At 46.3% G+C, this 23627-nt stretch overlaps 1 protein-coding gene across 1 annotated transcript in view; it reads left to right on the plus strand.

Moving 5' to 3' along the window:
• The window catches only part of LOC112103878 (PH domain leucine-rich repeat-containing protein phosphatase 2), a 125454-nt gene that overhangs the window by 23462 nt on the left and 78365 nt on the right, over window positions 1–23627 (plus strand). Inside the window, exon 3 of the mRNA XM_024195851.3 lies at window positions 10873–11006. Coding sequence (XP_024051619.3) covers window positions 10873–11006 — 134 coding nt within the window. The remainder of the gene's footprint in view (window positions 1–10872; window positions 11007–23627) is intronic.

Below are 23627 nucleotides of genomic sequence, written 5' to 3' on the forward strand. Positions count from 1 at the left end.
CCAGAGATGATGCTGGATTTGGCAAAGCTGTCTTGTATGATGCTATCTGCCTGAATTCCTATCTGCCTCTGGTGGTACTGCTTGGGAGTCACCTACAATGGAATGGACATGAGCAAGCACTCGAAGAAGAAAAGACCGTTACCTTTTCATAACTGGTGTTCTTCGAGATGTGTTGCTCCTGTCCATTCCAAGACCCACCCTCCTTCCCCACAGTTGGAGTTTCCGGCAAGATGGAACTGAGGGTTGGGGGGAGCCAGTGGCGCCCCTTACAGTGCATATGCGCGCTACTCCAGAGGACACCAGAGCCTGTCCCTTACGAATACCACTGAGGGAAAAACTTCTGGTGCATGTGGTGAGCGCACACACCTGCAATGGAATGGACATGAGGAACACTTCTTGAAAGAACACCAGTTACAAAAAAGTAACTGTCTTTTTCTGAAGGAGAAGCCAAATTCACTTGTACCTAGAGTTTTGTTCATTTAGGGATGTCCCTTATTTGAGTTGAGATTTTTGATATTTTATTTGTTTGGATCATTTTGCGCACTATTGAAGGTTTAAACCTAGTTACATTTGTGATCTATAAAATAATATAGTCTGACCCGATGTATATACGTACACTCTCAAACCTGTCACTTCAAAAGAGCTAATTTCCTAAAGCTGAAAATGATTAGGAGCTGAATTGAATGGGACGAAAAAGTTAAACATTCTCTACGCAAAAGAATTAATGGACACAAATCTGACATCAGGAATCATAATACTCAAAAACCAGTGGGAGAACACTTTAACCTGTCTGGCCATTCTATGACAGACCTGCGGGTGGCTATCTTAAAACAGAAAAACTTCAAAAACAGACACCAACGAGAGACTGCTGAGCTGGAATTGATATGCAAACTAGACACAATCAACTCAGGGCTAAATAGGGATTGGGAATGGCTGAGCCATTACAAACATTGAATCTATCTCCCCTTGTAAGTATTCTCACACTTGCTTCTTATCAAACTGTCTGTACTGGGCTATCTTGATTATCACTTCAAAAGTTTTTTTTCTCTTACTTAATTGGCCTCTCAGAGTTGGTAAGACAACTCCCACCTGTTCATGCTCTCTGTATGTGTGTATATATATCTCCTCAATATATTTCACTCTATATGCATCCGAAGAAGTGGGTTGTAGCCCACGAAAGCTTATGCTCTAATAAATTTGTTAGTCTCTAAGGTGCCACAAGTACTCCTGTTATTTTTGCGGATACAGACTAACACGGCTGCTACTCTGAAACCTGTCATTAAACATAATTGTTAAACATAAAAAGTTAAACATCCCAAATGATGATTGGGAGTTGTTTAAGAGAACTTTTCTAGATGCCCCAAATCCCCACAATTCTGCAATCAATAAAGCAGGCTTTGTCAGTTTAAAAAAGAACTCCTGGTAAAGAAGTGAAGTGAAAGCAGTAATAAAAAACTTGAACAAAAATGAAAATCTAACAAATGGAAAGAGAAGGAAGCTGATAGTAGTGATTGTATATTAAGCCATGAAGTATAGACACCTTATAAGAGAAGTCAAGTGTATTAATGAAAAATAATTGGCCAGTAGGAAAATGTTTACGGCAGAAAGGGATCTAGGGGTTATAGTGGACCACAAGCTAAATATGAGTCAACAGTGTGATGCTGTTGCCAAAAAAGCAAACATGATTCTGGGATGCATTAACAGGTGTGTTGTGAGCAAGACAAGAGAAGTCATTCTTCCGCTCTACTCTGCGCTGGTTAGGCCTCAAGTGGAGTATTGTGTCCAGTTCTGGGCACCGCATTTCAAGAAAGATGTGGAGAAATTGGAGAGAGTCCAGAGAAGAGCAACAAGAATGATTAAAGGTCTAGAGAACATGACCTATGAAGGAAGGCTGAAAGAATTGGGTTTGTTTAGTTTGGAAAAGAGAAGACTGAGAGGGGACATGATAGCAGTTTTCAGGTATCTAAAAGGGTGTCATGAGGAGGAGGGAGAAAACTTGTTCATCTTAGCCTCTAAGGATAGAACAAGAAGCAATGGGCTTAAACTGCAGCAAGGGAGGTTTAGGTTGGACATTAGGAAAAAGTTCCTAACTGTCAGGGTGGTTAAACACTGGAATAAACTGCCTAGGGCAGCGTTTCCCAAACTTTTTTGGCCACGGAACACTTTTTAGCCTATTACGGAACACTTATATTATTATTTTGTAGTCGTTTGGTTTTCAAATAAAAAATTGCGTTATTTATGCTCAAATATATTTTATTTTATAAAACAAAGCAAAAATACAAATTTAAAATAACTTGAACTAACAATTTCTAACTGAAAAGCACGTATAAAGTAGTACAAAAATCAAGTGCAAGAGTCAAAATTAAAAACAGTGTTCTGCTTAAAAAAAGCTGTCTTTATATATACACAAACACGAAACAAATTAGATTTTTACTAGGAAAATCTATTTTTATAAACAGAAATACAAATTTGGATTTAATGGGATTGATGTTTCTGCGTTTTTCTATCACAAATTCGCTTAGTATTAGGAATAATGCTAGAAAGTTGAATCCTCATGTCAGGCTCAGCATCAAGTCTATTCCTATATTTGGTTTTTGTTGCAGTATAATACGAAAATCCCATCTCTCACAAATAAGTTGTAGCAGAAGGAGCACTCGAATTGCATGTTTAGCCACATTAGGGTACTCTTCTATTAGGCTGCTCCAAAAATTATTCAGCGGAAGCTCCTTAAACTTGTTTAAAATCAGATTCAGAAATTAAGTCAATTAGGCTTTCTTAATCATGCACAGTAAAGCCGACTAGTTTGGCTGTAATTACAAACGGATTTCGAACCCAAGCATTGTCATCAGTAGTTGTAGAAAAATATTCTAATAAAGAGGCCTGCAAGTCACGTAAGTGCTGTAAAATGTTGCTGGAAACTTCTTCATGGACTGTAGAATTTATTTCAGTCAGAAATTCATGTACTGTAGGGAAGCAGTCGAAGTTATTCTGTTCTACACAAGATGCCCAGAATTCGTTTCTTTTTTAACGACTAAATTTTATCCATTGTAGTAAAAAGGGTCACATTCTTTCCGTGCAGCGACAGATTAATTTCATTTAATTTTGCAAAAATATCTGCAAGATACGCATTAGCCACGAGGAATTTGTCAGACAATCATTAAATTTTTGTCCTGAATTATCTGAAGTGAAGAATACCAGTAGTTCACTATGAAGCTCAAAAAGCCTCACAAGCACTTTTCCTCTGGATAGATAGCCACCTCACTTCCGTATGTAAAAGAAGTGCTTTGTGCTGACTACCCATTTCCTCGCACAAAATTTTAAATAACCTGGATTGAAGTGGTCGAGATTTGACAAAACTGATAATTTGTACTGCTTCACCAAGCACAATTTTCAGATATGCTGATATTTTTTTTTAACTGCAAGTGCTTGTCTGTGTAGAACACAGTGGCTCTTAGTGCTTTCTGGTGCCACACTTATGATTTGCGTTACAGCTCCCTTCATCTTCCCAGTCATTGCCCGAGCACCGTCAGTATACATCTGTGACGGTGCTGCCCGTGAGAGCCAACTGAGGTCACTCAATCAGGGTGACCTGCAAACCAAACGGGGCAGACAAACCCCAAAAGCTGGTGGTTATTCCAATACTCAAATTTACCAAGCCAGCACAAAACAGCTTCTATAGTACCTCACTGGTTACTCAGAAGTCCAAACAACGCAGTTCCCCTAAAGTGCCCAGCCTCAGGCCTCCGTCCAGACACACCTGTCAGATATGATGATGATTACTGAAAATCTTATCTCATCATATTAAAGAAAAGGTTCTTCCAATCCCAAAGGATCAGCCACATACCCAGGTTCAATTATAACTTGGATCTTACCCAAAATACATACTATAGTCAATTCTTATTAACTAAACTAAAATTTATTAAAAAAGAAAAAAGTGTGTGTGTTGGTTAAAAGATCAATATACATACAGACTTGAATTCAATTCTTGAGGTTCAGATACATATGAGAGATGAGTTTGTAGTTACCAAAAGTCCTTTTAGATATAGTCCATAGGTTATAGTCCAATGTCCATATTCAGGATGGCTCCAGTCAATGACTGGGGATCTCAATCCTTGTGGCTTAAGGTTTCCCCCTCTTGAAACCCAAAGCAGATCTGAGATGAAGTAGGATCGTGTCCCAGGGTTCTTGTACATTTCCAGCAGCCTTTCGGCCTGAGAAAACAATAAGCTTAACTCTCCTTCCAAACATCCTGGCAATTAGCACAGGGTAATTTATCCATTAAACAGTTCAGATACAGGTTACCGCAACCGTCAAAGAGACATATAGACAATAATACTATTTCATTCGAGTATTGTCATAAATGTTAATATTCCTTTTTTGATCTTTGAATTAAAGTTATAGCAATAGACAAGACTTGTTTGCTTACATCACAAGACCTGAGCAAACATCTACCCTTGAGATCTCTAACAATGCAGTCTTGCATTTCAAAGCTCTATTCATTTACATATCTTCCTAACCAGTCCTTAAGGTTCACCCATGGGTCAGGTCAGTCTGAGTTAATTAACTCTTTCTGGCTCTGTCATCTTTCAGTGAGATATTCTATTACACTCATAAAGTCACAACATCAATACATTTTCCCCAACTAATTTCATGCTTTCTGATAAAATTGTTGATGCAGTTGAATATTTCTTCTTCAGTTGTGTTGCTTTGCAGAGATTCACATAAGAGCAGGTCCTCTTCAATTTAAGAACCAAAAAGCCTGACATGTTCGGGAAAATATGGATGTATGTTAACCCTACCTAAAGTTCTTTTTTAAAAAGATGGGCCTGAACTAGAAATGAGCTCCGTTTCACATGTGTGGGTCCCTGACACTCCCTAGGGGTATGCTAGGGTGACCAGATGTCCCGATTTTATAGGGACAGTCCCGATTTTTGGGTCTTTTTCTTATACAGGCTCCTATTACCCCCCACACCCTGTCCCGATTTTTCACACTTGCTGTCTGGTCACCCTAGGGTGTGCACATGTGTGGGTCCCAGCTGCTCCCTGCCCCCCTCATTGAAGCAGGTGTGCGGGGTTACTGCCCTGGGAACTGCAGGGCACCAGTGGACATGGGGCTGGCTGGAGGCAGGGGAGGGGCTGACTGGAGGTAGGGTCTGGCTGCAGGCAGGGCAGGGGGTGCGGGGCTGGCTGGAGACGGGGGTGTGGGGCAGGCTGGCTGGCTTCGGGCAGGTCCTCAGAGGGGTGTGGCAGGGATTGGCAGGGCTGGAGACAGAGGAGTGCGGAACTGGCTGGCTTCAGGTAGGGGGGTGCGGCAGGGGCTGGCTGCGGGCAGGGGGTGCGGGGCTGGATGCAGGCAGGGCAGGGGGTGTAGGGCTGGTGCGGGCAGGGCAGGGGGTGCAGGGCTGGCTGGAGACGGATGTGTGTGGGGCTGGCTGGCTTCGGGCAGGGCCGCAGGGGGCTGCAGCAGGGCCTGGCTGCGGGCAGGGCAGGGGGTGCGGCAGGGGCTGGCTGCGGGCAGGGCCTGGCTGTGGGCAGGGTGGTGGTTACTTACCAGGAGAGCGTCTCGGAGCAGCCTGAGCAGCAGGACGCAGCCCAGGCCCAGCAGAGCAGCCGGGGACCCACCAGGCAGCAGCGGGAGCCCCAGGGCCAGAGGTCCGAGGAGCAGCAGCAGCAACAGGGCCAGGAGGCGGCCCACATTGCTCCTGTAGCGCAGCGCCCCCGGTGGCCGGAGGAAGAATTACACACTTCCCGGCTGGAGCCCATCAAAGCCGCAGCTCCCCCTCCTCACAGGGAAGCCGGTTAACAAGCGGTTCTAAAACCACTTCAAAATTTAACAGCCTGTTCGTGCGAACCGTTGCGAACTGGCTCCAGCTCACCATTGGGTTTAGTAACAGTATTTAGAAATACTGATTTTTGTCAAATTTTGTTTGTCACAAATATTTATATTGTTTCGAGCGAAGCTATTTTAGTTGTGCTTATCACACACACGGTAAAGACCCACAGGTTTGAATGTGTTGAGTGAATATGTTATATTCAACATGGCGTAAAGAGAATGGTGTGTGCATACCGCTGCAGTTCGCGCAGCCTCGAGCGGAAGGGATACGACGTCACTAACCGAAACGTGCTCGAAAGAGGTAGATGTCAACATGCATGCCACGTTCTCTTTACGCCATGATATTCAATATAAGATCTATCAATAACCGGAAAAAGTTTTATGTTAAATTATAGTCATTCAAAAAGAGTTGTAAACTACACTTCAAATATGCCAAATTTAAAATTAAAAAAAAAATTAAAGACCCTTTTTTAAAATTATGATTCTTTCACGGAACACCTATTACATTGTGCGGAACACCAGTGTTCCGCGGAACACAGTTTGGGAAACACTGGCCTAGGGAGGTTGTGGAATCTCCATCTCTGGAGATATTTAAGAGTAGGTTAGATAAATGTCTATCAGGGATGGTCTAGACAGTATTTGGTCCTGCCATGAGGGCAGGGGACTGGACTCGATGACCTCTCGAGCCCTAGAATCTATGAATCTATGAATCTATATCAGGAACATAAGAAATTATAGCAGTGGTATCTATTAATAGACAGGGACAATAAAATTGTTAATGTTGCAGAAAAGATGTGTTAAATGTTTGTTCTGTATTTGGGACAAAGCCGGATGACACATTCAATTTACAGCAATAATGAAATACTTTATATTCCCACATATGTTAAATGATTGCAGTACAATTAATGCCAGTTATCATGGTTTTATGGAAAATAGGTCTCGTCAAACAAACTTGATCGTGTTTTTTGATGAGATTAAAAGTTATCACATTTCTTTTGTCAATATAACATACTTTGGTAAGGCATTGTACTATATAACATTATGAATAGTTACTGCTATACAAAATGTAACATATTAAATGGATCAAAAACTGGCTAAATGATAGATCTTGAAAAGTAATTGAGTGGCTGTCCCATTTACAATGGGGGATTTCTTAGTGGGGTCCCACAAGGATGTAATGATTGTGACCCAATTCTATTCAATATCTTTATCAATGATCTGGAAGTAAATGTAAAATCATTGCTCGTAAAATTTGCAGATGACACCAAAAGTTGGTGGATGGTAAATAAGGATAGGTCAGCCATACAGTGCTCTCAGGATTGCTTGGTAAATGGGGTTTATTTGTATAACAAGTTTTAATATACTTAAATACAATGTCATACATCTAGGAACCAAGAATGTAGGTCCAGCTTATAAGATGGAGAACTGTGGAATTTGGAAAGGAGTAACTCAGAAAAGGACTTAGCCTGGTCTACACTGGGGGGGGGGGGGGTGTCGATGTCAGAAACGCAACTTCAGCTACGGGAATACCGTATCTGAAGTTGACATATCTTATTCCGACTTACTTCCCGTCCTCACGGCGCAGGATCGATGGCCGCGGCTCCCCCGTCGACTCCGCTACCGCCGCTCGCTCAGGTGGAGTTCCGGAGTCGACGGGGAGCACGTTCGGGGATTGATATCGCGTCTTAACGAGACATGATATATCGATTCTTGATAAATCGATCGCTACCCGCTGATACGGCGGGTAGTCTGGACGTACCCTTAGAGACCTAGTGGAAAACCAACTCAACATGAGCTCATGGTGCATTGTGTTGGCTAAGCAGGGGAATGTTGAGTAGAAGTAAGGAAGTGGTATTACCTTGCTATATAGCATTGGTGAGACTATTCCTGGAACATACTGTCCTCTTCTGGTGTTCACACTTCAACAAGGATGTTGAGTAATTGGAAAGGGTTCAGAAAAGTGATATAAGAATGATTTGAGGTCTGGTAAACCCATTTTACATTGAAAGACTAAAGAAGCTTAATTTGTTCATTTTAAGAGAAAAGATTTGAGTCCACTTAAGCGTGGTCTTTAAATACATACATAGGGAGAAGATTTCTTATAGTAGATGGCTCTTTAAGTTGGCAGACAAAGGGTATGTCTACACTACAAAATTAGGTCGATTTTATAGAAGTCGATTTTTTAGAAATCGATTTTATACAGTTGATCGTGTGTCCCCCCCACTAAGCGCATTAAGTCGGCGGAGTGTGTCCACAGTACCGAGGCTAGCGTCGACTTTCGGAGCGTTGCACTGTGGGTAGTTATCCCACAGTTCCCAGAGTCTCCGCCGCCCATTGGATTTCTGGGTTGAGCTCCCAATGCCTGATGGGGTAAAAAAATTGTCACGGGTGGTTTTGGGTACATGTCATCAGGCCCCCCTCCCTCCCTCCGTGAAAGCAATGGCAAACAATTGTTTCTCGCCTTTTTTCCTGGGTTACCTGTGCAGACAACATACCACGGCAAGCATGGAGCCCGCTCAGCTCACGGTCACCGTACGTCTCCTGGGTGCTGCTGGCAGACGCAGTACTGCATTGCTACACAGCAGCAGCTCCTTGCCTTCGTGGCAGCACACGGTGCAGTATGACTGCTAGCTGTCGTCGTCGTCTCCTGGGTGCTCGTGGCCGACCTCAGGGCAGACATGGATGCTCCTGGCAGACCTCAGTGAGGTCGGTCGGGGCACCTGGACATAAATGGGAATGACTCCAGGTCATTCTCTTCTTTAAGTTTCATCTCATGGAGATTCAGTCTGGCCTGGAATATCATGTGAGCTGGAGGCTTCTGCCTCAGGCTGCTCTCCCAGCCGGCAGCACCGTGCGGTCGCACCTACCCCAGCCTACCCCTTGCTCTCATGGCTCATGAAGCCTGGACAGTAGTAAGGAGCAGTTCAACTATAGGCTGAGCAAGTGCAGAATGGTGGTAGAATGTGCATTTGGACATTTAAAAGCGCGCTGGCGCAGTTTACTGACTCGGTTAGACCTCAGTGAAACCAATATTCCCATCGTTATTACCGCTTGCTGTGTGCTCCACAATATCTGAGAGAGTAAGGGGGAGACGTTTATGGCGGGGTGGGAGGTTGAGGCAAATTGCCTGGCCGCTGATTACACGCAGCCAGACACCAGGGCGGTTAGAAGAGTACAGCAGGGCGCGCTGCGCATCAGAGAAGCTTTTGAAAACCAGTTTCATGACTGGCCAGGCTACGGTGTGAAAGTTCTGTTTGTTTCTCCTTGATGAAAACCCACCCCCTTGGTTCACTCTGCTTCCCTGTAAGCCAACTGCCCTCCCCTTGCCCCCTTTGATCACTACTTGCAGAGGCAATAAAGTCATTGTTGTTTCAAATTCATGCATTCTTTATTAATTCGTCACACAAATGGGGGGATAACTGCCAAGCTAGCCCGGGAGGGGTGGGGGAAGAAGGAAGCACCGGGTGGCGTGGTGGAGGAGGGAAGGACAAGGCCACACTGCACTTCAAAACTTATTGAATGCCAGCTTTCTGTTGCTTGGGCAGTCCTCTGGGGTGGAGTGGAGTTCTGATAGTACGGATTCCTCTCCCCATACAGCAATCAGATCCAATATCTCCCATTCGGTCCATGCTGGAGCTCTTTTGCGATTCTGGGACTCCATGGTCACCTCTGCTGATGAGATCTGCACGGTCACCTCTCAGCTCGCCACGCTGGCCAAACAGGAAATGAAATTCAAAAGTTCGCGGGGCTTTTCCTGTCTACTTGGCCAGTGCATCTGAGTTGAGAGTGCTGTCCAGAGCGGTCACAATGGAGCACTCTGGGATAGCTCCCGGAGGCCAATACCGTCGAATTGTGTCCACACTCCCCCAAATTGGACCCAGCAAGGTCAATTTCAGCGCTAAGTCATCATCGGGGAGGAGTACAGAAATCGATTTTAAGAGCCCTTTAAGTCGACAAAAATGGCTTCGTCGTGTGGACGGGTGCAGGGTTAAATCCATCTAATGCTGCTAAATTCGACCTAAACTCATAGTGTAGACCAGGGCTAAGTCACAACAGGATCCAAAGGGTGGAAGTTAAAGCTAGATAAATTCAGATTAGAAATGAGAATTTTTAAAAGTTAAGATGATTAATCATTTCAACAGCTTATCTAGGGATGTGATGGATTCTTCATCATTTGCAGTCTTTAGATCATGATTGGTCTCTTTCTGAAAGAGATGCTCTAGCTCAACCAGAAGTTATGGGCTTGTTGCAGAAATTACCATGTGAAATTCTCTAGTCTGTGTTATGTACGAGGTGAGACTAAATGATCATAATGATCCCTTCTGGCCTTAAAATCCACGGAGCTTGTCGTTTTAGAGAGACACCTGGTGCCCCCCCCCTTTTCCTCTTTATTCAAATTCTTAGTCCTAGCGTAGTTCCTGGTGCCTGTTGTAGTTATGGGATGTTTTTTCTTTGGGAACATCCCTCAAGCTCTCTGCTCTCTAGGAGTGAGAATTCTGCATGGATGTGGGATCGTTCAAGAAGGGGGAATGACTTATCTTGTCACTCTAATTCTCTGAAGAAACCTTCTCACAGGATTCTCTCTCGTGCTCTCCTGCCAGTTGTATTTGGAAGGGAACTTTCTTGAAATGGGGTTTCTTTCATTTTTGTACATAGTCTTTTTGAAGCATAAGTTTTAAATCCTTTTTGATTTGTGACATGCTGCTCTTTTTTCCCCATGGTATCTCTGCTTTCTGCTCAGCCAGAAACTGTCTGAAAGATATGAATTTGCAATCATTAGAATCCTGGGTGGTGCATGATCACCAGGGTGTGTCTTGTGTGACCTCCTGTCCTTCGTGATCAACAGGTTTAGTACTTGAAGTGTTCATCTTTCTCAAACTAGGGATCACAGGCCCCTGGAATGAGTCCTTGTCAGATGATATCTTCAGAGAAGCAGAAAGACCAAGTCGTTGCTCTTTTTGCACTGTAACTGTCATAAAAAAAATTCATTCTTTCACGTCCATACTAAACTCATTTCTTCTTGTGGATTGTGTTACTAGGAGGCTGGAGCCCACAGAGAAACCCCTTCAGATTGTGTACGAGTACTTGGCTGGGCTCGGCTTTGAGGATCTTGTGAGAATACAGGAAGAGGCAGCAAACTCTGATCTCAGCTGCATGATTCGCTTTTACAATGGTAAGAATTTGCATATAACAGATCACATCAGACACCTAACATGTATCACTGGATACTGCTTTTAGAAATAAGCTGCCAAGGTTACTAAGAGAAACATTTTACAAATCAGATCTTTTGTTCTCTCAAGAGAGCATTTGTTACATGGTTGTGGGATGAAACAGACTCCTAGGGAGTGATGTTTTGGCTTATATCTTTATTTTTAATATTTGTATTACCACAAAGCTTCACTGCACAAAGCGTTAAACATTTGAGTATGCAATTCCTGCCCTGAAGAGATGCAGTAAAATACTTGTTTATAATTTTAAAAAGTGCAAAGTGCCAGCTAACCCTGTCTGACCCCTAAGTCTTCATTAGTCAGCTGATATAAGTGACTCACAGAGGTGAGTCTCGAGAGCTTTGGAGGAATGGATATGATGGCCTTATGGATCATTTGGGGAAGGTGTTGCATGCCATAAAGGTTAGCATGGAAGAAGACATAGTAGTGTTCATAGAATCATAGGACTGGAAGGGACTTTGAGAGGTCATCTAGTCCAGTCCCCTGCACTCATGGCAGGACTAAGTATTATCTAGACCATCCCTGATGGGTGTTTGTCTAACCTGTGCTTAAAAATCTCCAGTGACAGAGATTCCACAACCTCCCTAGGCAATTTATTCCAGTGCTTAGCCACCCTGAGAGTTAGGAAGTTTTTCCTAATGTCCAACCTAAACCTCCCTTGCTGTAATTTAAGCTCATTGCTTCTTGTCCTATCCTCAGAGGTTAAGAAGAACAATTTTTCTCCCTCCTCCTTATAACAACCTTTAATGTACTTGAAAACTGTTATCATGTCCTCCGTCTTCTCTTTTCCAGACTAAACAAACCCAATTTTTTCAATTTTCCCTCATAGGTCATGTTTTCGAGACCTTTAATAATTTTTGTTGCTCTTCTCTAGATTTTCTCCAATTTGTCCACATTTTTCCTGAAATGTGACGCCCAGAACTGGACACAATACTCCAGTTGAGGCCTAATCAACGCGGAGTAGAGCGGAAGAATTACTTCTCATGTCTTGCTTACATCCTGCTAATACATCCCAGAATGATGTTTGCTTTTTTGGCAACAGTGTTGCACTGTTTCATGTTAGAAGCCGCCAAATAGGCGGAAGAGACTGGCTTGACTGGTTGAACAGGAAGACGGAGGGGTGAAGCATTAGGAGATGGTAGGTGCAGAAGAAGAAGAGAATGAGGGAAACTGTTAAAATTAAAGGGTTACTTGATTTTCTAATGCATTAACTGCTTCTCCTCTTGATGTGTTTCAGGGAAAGTTTAAAATGTTTCATGATAGTCACTTTGTAGTGGACCACACTTAACTGTTTTGTATTGAAAAAGGAAAACAAGGGTAATTAATTTAACCTTTTGGGCCTGGGACCCGCCACCTTACCAATACCACAGGAAGGAACAATGTTCAAGACAGGAGATAGTGAGGGTCTGGCCAATGGGTTTATGCTGTCTGGACAGAAAGAAGAGGATGGATCATAATGTAATCTAGGAAGTAATAGTATGATTTAGACAGTCTGAATTTGTGAGGTGAAAGAGGGAGGAGTCAGAGAAAGTGATTGAGAAAGATATCATTAGTGACAGAGTGGAGAGGGCTTGGGAGGAAATATCAGGAATTTGTTTTTGAGTATGTTAAACATGACCTGGCAGTTTAACATTCAGGAGGAGATGACATACAGGCAGAGATGTGGCAGTGGGTGGAGGCAGACAGTCAGGAGTGGAGAGGTATCTCAGAGTCTTTGGCAAAAGATGGTAGTTGAAACTGTGTAGCTGGGTAAAATCACCCATGAAGAGATCATAAAGGAAAAAAGAGGAAAGGACTGAGGATAGAACTTTGGAGGACCATATAGAAAGTGACAGAAGAGGATCAATTAAAGTATGCTGAAGGAGTGATCTGAGAGGTCGGAGAATCGTGCGAAGACAGTCACAAAAGTCAAGACGGCAAGATTTCAAGTAGTGTATGGTTGAGAATGGCAACCAGAAGAAAAGTCAGAGGATGAGGATTGAGTACAGGCCCTGGATTTGGGTCAAGAAAAGTCAGAGGAAACATTGCTGAGAACAGTTTTGGTGGAGTCACTTCACTCATGTAGGGCAACACCTCTAAGAGGGCACAACAGCAGATTTGCATCAATTTTACTGATTTCCTCCCCCACCCGCACCCCTAGACACCTTTGACTGTTGTTTCCCTTATCCCCTCTCCTGTTTCCTTCAGGTGTTGGGGCAATTCCTTTTCAATTGGTAACAAGTCCCTTAGTCCAACCATCAGGCCATAGAGGTCGTAAGAACACGAATGGGGGAAGCTGCTGGTAGAGAGCCTTCTCTGCTGGCCAGTAAGGTAGGTACAGAGGTGCTAGTATGATGAATTTGTTCACAATGAGGGCCTGTAGGACTAGTTAGTGGTATGGTCACAGGGACCTGGGAGCCTTAAGGGGCAGGGAACTTACTAGACTGGCTGTAGAATAGATACAGAGAGCATGAGGTGGGGGCTGCCTCTAAACTAGACACGGGAGGATGGAGATCAGGGTACTTCCTAGACTAGATAGATGAACATAGGAATCTGTAAGTGTTTGTCAGGGAATCTTCTGTGCTCTGGCAGCAGCTCAGTTGCCAGTAGAAAGATAGTGTCTTGCTGAGTCACCATGCTGGTCACGGATGTCATGGTGTAATAGATAACAATGAATCTTTTAGCCCAGTGGGATGGACACAGCATGAGGAAGGAGAGGCATTTTTTGTCCTGGGGATTTGCCTTGATTGCAGCCATTGGGGACCACCTACTGGTAAAAATGCATCAGTGCAAACTGTGGCTGCTTGTTGGTAGTGCTACCTTTAGCTATAAGACTGTTTGTTTCTTCTTGGAGTGATGATCCCTATGTGGAACAAGGTCAGCTCCCAGACTGCTGCACTGGGCAGCACAGCATGGCAAGGAGGTTACCACCGCTCTGTGGAGAAAGAAGTGATTCAGGACTATTTAGAAAAGCTGGACGAGCACAAGTCCGTGGGGCCGGATGCGCTGCATCCGAGGGTTCTAAAGGAGTTAGTGGGTGCATAGCCATTGGCCATTATCTTTGAAAACTCATGGCGATCGGGGGAGGTCCTGGACGACTGGAAAAAGGCTAATGTAGTGCCCATCTTTTAAAAAAGGGAAGAAGGAGGATATGGGGAACTACAGGCCATTCAGCCTCACCTCAGTCCCTGGAAAAATCATGGAGCAGGTCCTCAAGGAATCAATTCTGATGCACTTAGAGGAAAGTGATCAGGAACAGTCAGCATGGATTCACCAAGGGCAAGTCATGCCTGACTAACCTAATTGCCTTCTATGATGAGATAACTGGCTCTGTGGATGAGGGGAAAGAAGTGGACGTGTTATTCCTTGACTTTAGCAAAACTTTTGATACGGTCTCCCATAGTATTCTTGCCGGCAAGTTAAAGAAGTATGGGCTGGATGAATGGACTATAAGGTGGATAGAAAGCTGACTAGATCGTCGGGCTCAACAGGTAGTGATCAATGGCTCCATGTCTAGTTGGCAACCGGTATCAAGCAGAGTGCCTCAAGGGTCGGTCCTGGGGCCGGTTTTGTTCAATATCTTCATTAATGATCTGGAGGATGGCGTGGACTGCACCTTCAGCAAGTTTGCAGAGGACACTAAACTGGGAGGAGTGGTAGATACGCTGGAGGGTAGGAATAGGATACAGAGGGACCTAGACAAATTAGAGTATTGGGTCAAAAGAAATCTGATGAGGTTCAACAAGGACAAGTGCAGAGTCCTGCACTTAGGACGGAAGAATCCTGTGCACTGCTACAGACTAGGGACTGAGTGGTTAGGCAGCAGTTCTGCAGAAAAGAACCTAGGGATTATAGTGGACGAGAAGCTGGATATGAGTCAACCGTGTGCCCTTGTTGCCAAGAAGGCTAACAGCATTTTGGGCTGTATAAGTAGGGGCATTGCTAGCAGATTGAGGGACGTGATCATTCCCCTCTATTCGGCATTGGTGAGACCGCATCTGGAGTATTATGTCCAGTTCTGGGCCCCATACTACAAGAAGGATGTGGAAAAATTTGGAAAGAATCCAGCGGAGGGCAACAAAAAATTATTAGGGGTCTGGAGCACATGACTTATGAGGAGAGGCGAGGGAACTGGGATTATTTAGTCTGCAGAAGAGAAGAATGAGGGGGGATTTGATAGCTGCTTTCAACTACCTGAAAGGGGATTCCAAAGAGGATGGATCTAGACTATTCTCAGCGGTAGCAGATGACAGAACAAGGAGTAATGGTCTCAAGTTGCAGTGGGGGAAGTTTAGATTGGATATTAGGAAAATCTTTTTCACTAGGAGGGTGGTGAAGCACTGGAATGGGTTATCTAGGGAGGTGGTGGAATCTCCTTCCTTAGAGGTTTTTAAGGTCAGGCTTGATGAAGCCCTGGCTGGGATGATTTAGTTGGGGATTGATCCTGCTTTGAGCAGAGGTTGGACTAGATGACCTCCTGCGGTCTCTTCCAACCCTGATATTCTATGATTCCAAACACGGGGTGCATGTGCTGGAGCTGGAACTGATCATAGTAGTGACCATTGATCCGCATGTGTGTCGACCACGTAGGGCTTCCGAGGCTTTAAGATGCTGTGTGGGTCGATGCCACTCCAGTTCTGTCTTACCGCCACATGGCCAGAGTTGGAACCCCTGTTCCTCGGTGCTCTTAGCTCTCTAAGAGGACTGCTCTTTGTTTACTGCATGTAGTTTCTAGTTAGATAGTTGTCCGTTAGTTTTAGTAGTTAGCTAGCTAGCTCTCCCTTGCACTTCTCCCCATCAGGAGTTCTTTTTCCCTGACCCCGGGACTATGCACTGGCAAGCTGGCTTCAAGAACTGTGCTTTGTGCCATCACTCCTTTTTCAGTGAGCGACAAGCACACTCATTGTCTTTACTGTCTTGGCGAAGCCCACATAGTGTCTCATTCTTCCATCTGCCGCTCGTTTCCGTCCAGGACTCAAGCAGCTCATGAATGTCACCTCCGCAAATATCTGGTGGAGGAGGTGCTGCACCCATGTGTGCAACGAGACCTGGCTCCACCGAACGTGCTAGAACAACGCCCGTCACTGGCAGTGATCGCTTCGCTAGGCCCGTCTCGTGTGGTACCGGTGGCACCGCTGTACCCATCAAAACCCCACCGTGTGCACAAGAAGCATATGCATAAGGGCGACTCCCTGATGGAGACTACCTCAAAATGCAGCGTTACCTCCCTGAGCCATGTTAGGTTGGGCAAGAAGTTGTGCGTAGCTGTGAATGGATACTCCTGCTCTGAAAAAGGCTCGTATGGACCACCGATCCAAGCGCTGTTGTGCATTGCTGGCTCCATCTTCTGCTCCGGCACCTGGGCCGCTTCCTTCACCCTCGGCCTTGACCTTCCATTGCCTGGACCTTCCAGCCTGTCCCTCCCAGTCCCACACACTCCAGGACGATTATCTCCCCTGACGTCATTGGCTCAGCTCATGCTGCCCTTTGTCGGCTCTCCCCCACACTCTGGACCGCCACCTATTTCGGGACTCCCCTCTCCAGTGGATGAGTCCCTTGTGCTCCATCCTTCTCCACTAGCACTGGTGACGAACAAACCCCTTCTACTTGTCAACCGTCCACTTGGACCTCGTCTTGCACCGATGGCTCCACCGACACCAACATCCCCTCTTCTGCTGGACCCTTCTTCTGAATCTGAGTGCTCCTCCAACCTGGACACTGATGATATCTACACCTGACCCTACTGCTCATTTGGGACCCCTACCACGATCGTGGGATGCACTGCCTGCATCACTTGCCATCTCACATCCACATTACTCCCTTCATAGAATCATAGAATATCAGGGTTGGAAGGGACCTCAGGAGGTCATCTAGTCCAACCCCCTGCTCAAAGCAGGACCAATCCCCAGACAGATTTTTGCCCCAGTTCCCTAAATGGCCCCCTCAAGGATTGAACTCACAACCTTGGGTTTAGCAGGCCAATGCTCAAACCACTGAGCTATCCATCCCTTCCAATTGGAGCCTCTGGATGCTTCCACTCCATCGGCACAATCAGCACCCGTGGTTCCCACGGGTGCCTCTTCATCCCCAGATGATGCCCTCATTCCACCTGCCCTCTCACCGCCTGATGACCATGTCCAATACCAGGGCTTGCTCCACTGTATGGCTGCTGTGCTTAATCTTTCTCCAGCCTCTGGGACCTTCCCGTACCACCTTGCCCATCCACGACACCATTTTGCAGCCAGCCCAGACTGTTTGGTATACGCCAGCCTCCTGCGCCCCTATGCTGAAGCTGGTGGAACGCCACTACTTCATGCCCTCTAAGGGTACGGACTTTCTCTTTACCCACTTGCTGCCCAACTCCCTGGTTGTCCACGCGGTCACTGAGCACACCCGTCAGCAGCACTTTAAATCCGCCCCCTCCTGACTGCACTGCCGAAAAGCTGGACCTAGTAGGCTACAAGGTGTATTTGTCCGTGGATCTGCAATTCCACATTGCCAGCTACCAGGCTATCCTTGCCAAGCATGATTTCCTGTCCTATTTCAAGCTATTTCCATATGGTGGACTTTCAGGATTTCCTCCCTCCGGAAAAGCAGCAGGACTTTCAGCATCTGTTGGATCAGGGCAAGCTGGTGGCCAAGGTAGCTCTCCAAGCTGCTGTTGATACCGCCAACACTGCGTCACGCTCTTTGGTGTCCGGAGTGGTGCTCCGCCACAACTTCTGGCTCCAGTCTAGCAGTTTCCCTAAAGAGGTCCAGACAATCCTTGAGGACCTTCCCTATCTGGACGACTGGCTCCTTGTGGCACTCTCTCACCCCCATCTCCTTGCCACTATCCGGACCCTATGTGTCCTCGGCAGCTTGGGGATCTGCATCAACGAGGAAAAGTTGATCCTCATCCCTGCCTGCATGCTTACCTTTATAAGGGCATACCTGGACACCGTTGCAGCCCGCACTTTTCTTCCCCCAGACTGCTTTGCTGCCCTCACTTCTTTTATTGTGATGCTCTGACGCCGCCCACGAATGCGCATCTGTCAGTGTCTCCCTCCTGCATCATGTGGCCCGTCTCCGTATGCGTTGCCTCTAGCTCTGGCTCAGCTCTGTCTACAATCCACAGTCAGATTGTCTGAACAAACCAGTTGTCATTCCACCCACTATTTTGGCTTCCCTGGCCTGGTGGTGCAACCTGGCTGTGGTTCTAGCAGACAATTCGTTCATGTCCCCCACGCCCAGCATCACTTTCACCGCAGACACCTCACTCGTGGGTTGGGGCAGCCACCTCGACGGTTGCACAGCACAGGGTATTTGGTCACCAAGAGTTACACAAATGCATATCAATGTCCTGGAGCTATGGGTCGTCCGCCTTGTCTGTCAGGCCTTTCTGCCCTTCCTCTACTCCCGCCATATTTAACTGCTGTCCGACAATATGACAGCAGTTGTATATATCAACAAATAGGGCTTGGCCAGGTCTCCTTCCCTGTGCATGGAGGCAATCCATCTTTGGAAGTGTTGCCTCTGGCACGGAATCACCCTACACGCTGTGCACCTCCCGGGCACCAGCAACTCCCTGGCGGACAGACTCAGCCAGTCCTTCCATGGCAACCACTCTCTCGTCCGTCTTTCGTCAGTGGGGCAGTTCATGCTGGGACCTCTTTGCGACGTCTGAGAACCACAAGCTTCCTCTCTTCTGTTTCCAAGGAGCCCTGCGCCCAGGCTCACAGGGCGATGCCCTTCTCATTCCTTGGACCTTGAACCTCCACTATGCCTTCCCATCCATTCCCCTACTTTCCCAGGTCCTGCGCAAAGAGCGGAAGGACCGAGCAACTGTTATCCTTCTGGCTCCCTCCTGACTTTGCCAGTATTGGTACACCGATCTTCTCCACCTCTCTGCTCAACCCGATTCCTCTTCCAGCTCTCCTAATGCAGGCACATGGCCACCTGCGGCACCCCGGCCTGAGCCCTCTCCACCTCACGGCCTGGTACTTGGATGCGGCTCACATGTAGCCTGGGCTTGCTCTGCCCCCATCCGAGACATGCTCACTCGTAGCAGACACCAATCTACTTGTATCTGTTATCAAGCTAAGTGGTACCACTTCACCACGTGGGCACACTGCCATCACCTCTCTCCGGACTCCGTCTCCATCTCTGTCCTTCTGAACTAGTTCCTTCATCTCCGCCAATTGGGCCTTGCCCACTCCTCCATCTGCATCACCTGGTGGTGCTCAGTGCCTTTCTTCCTCCTGTGGATGGCTTCTCCACCTTCACCCACCCCGCGACCTCCCGCTTCCTCCGCGGCCTTCTCAACGCATTTCCCCTCCTGTATGGAGGCCTACCCACTCTTGGAATCTGAACCTGGTCCTCTCTGCCCCCACCAATCCAGCCTTTGAACCCCTTGCCATCTGCTCCGTTGCCCCTCTTTCCATGAAGGTGGTAATCTTGGTGGCCATCACCTCCGCACGGTGCATCGGCAAACTGGCAGCCATAATGGCAGATCCGCCATTTACCATCTTCCACAAAGACAAGGTCTCCTTACGTCTTCACCCCAAGTTCCTTCCCACGGTGGCTTCCTCCTTCCACCTCAACTAGAGTATATGTTTCCCCCATGGAGCACATGTTCCACTTCCTCGATATCCACAGGCTGTTAGCCTTTAATCTCCACAGTACCTGCGGCTTCCGAGCGTCTCCCCCCACCCCGCTCTCCATTGCCATTGCGGAGGATGCCGGGATTCCGACCTTTCTTCCCAACGCCTCTCCAAATGGATCTCCCATTGCATAGCGATCTGCCATGCACTCTCTTGTGCTTCCCTTCTGCTGGGAGTCACAGCCCACTCCACATGGGTGTATGCCACCACGTTGGCTTTCCTTGTGGATGTTCCATGACAAGAGATATGTTGGGCGGCTATTTGGTCCTCCATCCACACCTTTTCCAGTCACTACGCCATTGCGCCCTTGACGGCAATGGAGGCGGCAGTCGGTCAAACTACTACAGACTTGGTCTTCTTGAGAGCCCTCGTGCCGGCCTCCACACTGACCAGTGCTCGCAACTCTCCCACATTTGGAATCCACATAGGGACCATCACTCGAAGAGGAAGTGAAGGTTACTTATTGTAACTGGAGGTTCTTCGAGATGTGTGGTCCCTATCTGAATTCCAATCCCACCCTCCTTCCCTTCTGCTCCAGGCTCCATTTGCTTCCTGGTACAAGGAAACTGGAGTGGCATCAACCCGCACGGCCTCTTAAAGCCTCGGACATGCCATGCGGTCAATGTATGTTCGGGTCAATGGACGCTACTATGAACAGTTCAGCACATGACGCACATGCGCACCCTGCATTAGGAATCCAGATAGGGACCACACATCTCGAAGAACCTCCAGGTACAGTAAGTAATTTTCTCTTTCAGTTGCTTTAACCACTCTGACTTAAATTTCCCATTAAGGGTATCTTCCTCAGGCTGATTGTTTGTTTGTTTTTTAAAAGTTTCAGCAAGAGTTCAATCATTTCTGAGACAGAGGTAATGGACAAATACATTTTGCCAATGTTAAAAATATATATATATTTTACAACGACTTAGTTGAGAAGCTCTGGAAAGATGTTGCCCTTTCCAGTATCCCCTGCCATGTTTGTTCTTGTATCTTGATTAACAATAGGCCAAGCAGGTATTGTGATGGTCTCACTGCTGCTGAAATCTGTCAGGCTGCTCTTACAAGATGACTGTAGTCTTGGTCCAAAATCTCACAAGGTTTTGACTTCATCTGAGCTGGAAACCACTCTTCAAGCTTTAGATCCGCCCCAGAACCAAAAATATGAACCTGAATAGCTCAGCCTCCCCAAATTCACTGAGGTACCATTTTTGTATTCTGTGGCCTGTTCCATATGTAAGTATGGATGGCTCACAATTCGTTTACCTTCAGATCACAATGAAGTAAATAATTTTTCTGAATTTCTCATCTGTTTTCTTTCCTTGTTGCAGTTTTGAGTCCCATAGAGACCGGAAAGTGAGTATGTGAGCAGTGATTGGGCTTGCATAACCCTGAGGAGGCTAGGTGACACAGTAATAGAACCTCAGTTGATGTTTGGGTGGCCCTGTGGTGTGATTGGTGGAGTTTGAGATTTACTTTTTTTATATTAAAATATTGTGACAAATTCCTTGGTTGGTTGTATCACAGGTACTTTCACTGTAGGGGGCTCCGCGTTGTCTGAAAGAATAAGATTTTAAATCTTCGGTTGGGGCATTATTCATAATCTACAAAAGAGGCTGTGCTAAAGAGTAAGTCATGGGCACTACTAGAAGCAGCAAGGTGAAGTTAGGAGCCTGGCTTCAGTAGGAAGCTTTAGGTTGTCAGCTTTCCTACTTCTCATTCAGGTAGCAGGCAACTCCTTATATTGGGTAGTGCTTGTTCAATGTTGGGTTTAGCCATTTTTTAATCTTCTTTAAAAGCTTTTTCATAAAACCTTACCTGGTACTTCACCAGCAAGATGAAGGTTAACCCTTTGAGAGGAGTCAGTGCTGGATACAACAATACACAGACAATCCAGGAAGTTTTTGGAGAGTGTTGGGGACAACTTCCTGGTACAAGTGCTGGAGGAACTGACTAGGGGCCGTGCTCCTCTTGACCTGCTGCTTACAAACAGGGAAGAATTGGTAGGGGAAGTAGAAGTGGATGGCAACCTAGGCAGCAGTGACCATGAGATGGTTGAGTTCAGGATCTTCACAAAAGGAAGAAAGGAGAGTAGCAAAATATGGACCCTGGACTTCAGAAAAGCAGATTTAGACTCCCTTAGGGAACTGATGGGCAGGATCCTCTGGGAGGCTAATATGAGGGGGAAAGGAGTCCAGGATCGCTGGCTGTATTTTAAAGAAGCCTTATTGAGGGCGCAGGAACAAACCATCCCTATGTGCAGAAAGAATAGCAAATATGGCAGGTGACCAGCTTGGCTTAACAGTGAAATCTTCGGTGAGCTTAAACTCAAAAAGGAAGCTTACAAGAAGTGGAAATTTGGACAGATGACTGGGGAGAAGTATAAAAATATTGCTAGAGCATGCAGGGGTGTAGTCAGGAAGGCCAAGGCACAATTGGAGTTGCAGTTAGCAAGGGATGTGAAGGGTAACAAGAAGGGTTTCTACAGGTATGTTAGCAACAAGAAGGTGGTCAGGGAAAGTGTGGGACCCTTACTGAATGGGGAAGGCAACCTAGTGACATATGATGTGGAAAAAGCTGAAGTACTCAATGCTTTTTTTGCCTCGGTCTTCACAGACACGGTCAGCTCCCAGACTGCTGCACTAGGCTACACAGTATGGGGAGGAGATGAGCAGCCCTCAGTGGTGAAAGAACAGGTTAAGGACTATTTAGAAAAGCTGGACATGCACAAGTCCATGGGTCTAGATCTAATGCATCCAAGGTTGCTAAGGGAGTTGGCTGATGTGATTACAAAGCCATTGGCCATTATCTTTGAAAATTCATGGCGATCAGGGGACGTCCCGGATGATTGGAAAAAGGCAAATATAGTGCCCATATTTTAAAAAAGGGAAGAAAGAGAATCCAGGGAACTACAGACTGGTCAGCCTCACTTCAGTCCCTGGCAAAATCATGGAGCAGGTCCTCAAGGAATCCATTTTGAAGCACTTCGAGGAGAGGAAGGTGATCAGGAACAGGTAACATGGGTTCACCAAGGGCAAGTCATGCCTGACCAAACGGATTGCCTTCTCTGATGAGATAACTGGCTCTGTGGATGTGGGGAAAGCGGTGGATGTGATATATCGTGACTTTAGCAAAGCTTTTGATACGGTCTCCCACGGTATTCTTGCCAGCAAGTTAAAGAAGTATGGATTGGATGAATGGACTATAAGGTGGATAGAAAGCTGGCTAGATTGTCGGGCTCAACGGGTAGTGATCAACTGCTTGGTGTCTAGTTGACAGCCAGTATCAAGCGGAATGCCCCGGGGTCGGTCCTGGGGCTGGTTTTGTTCAACATCTTTATTAATGATCTGGATGATGGGATGAATTGCACCCTCAGCAAGTTTGCAGATGACACTAAGCTGGGGGGAGAGGTAGATACGCTGGAGGGTAGGGATAGGGTCCGGAGTGACCTAGAAAAATTGGAGGATTGGGCCAAAAAAAATCTGATGAGGTTCAACAAGGACAAGTGCAGAGTCCTGCACTTAGGAAGGAAGAATCCCATGCACCGCTACAGGCTGGGGACCGACTGGCTAAGCAGCAGTTCTGCAGAAAAGGACCTGGGGGTTACAGTGGACAAGAAGCTGGATATGAGTCAGCAATGTGCCCTCGTTGCCAAGAAGGCCAATGGCATATTGGGCTGTACTAGTAGGAGCATTGCTAGCAGATCAAGGGAATTTATTATTCCTCTCTATTCAGCACTGGTGAGGCCACACCTGGAGTATTGCATCCAGTTTTGGTCCCCCCACTACAGAAGGGATGTGGACAAATTGGAGAGAGTCCAGCTGAGGGCAATGAAAATGATTAGGGGTTGGGGCACATGACTTACGAGTAGAGGCTGAGGGAACTGGGGTTATTTAGTCTGCAGAAGAGAAGAGTGAGGGGGGATTTGATAGCAGTTTTCAACTACCT

This window comes from Terrapene carolina, unplaced genomic scaffold (genome assembly GCF_002925995.2).
Source record: "Terrapene carolina triunguis isolate 2854851 unplaced genomic scaffold, T_m_triunguis-2.0 Scaffold32862, whole genome shotgun sequence".
In the NCBI taxonomy this organism is placed as follows: Eukaryota; Metazoa; Chordata; order Testudines; family Emydidae; genus Terrapene; species Terrapene triunguis.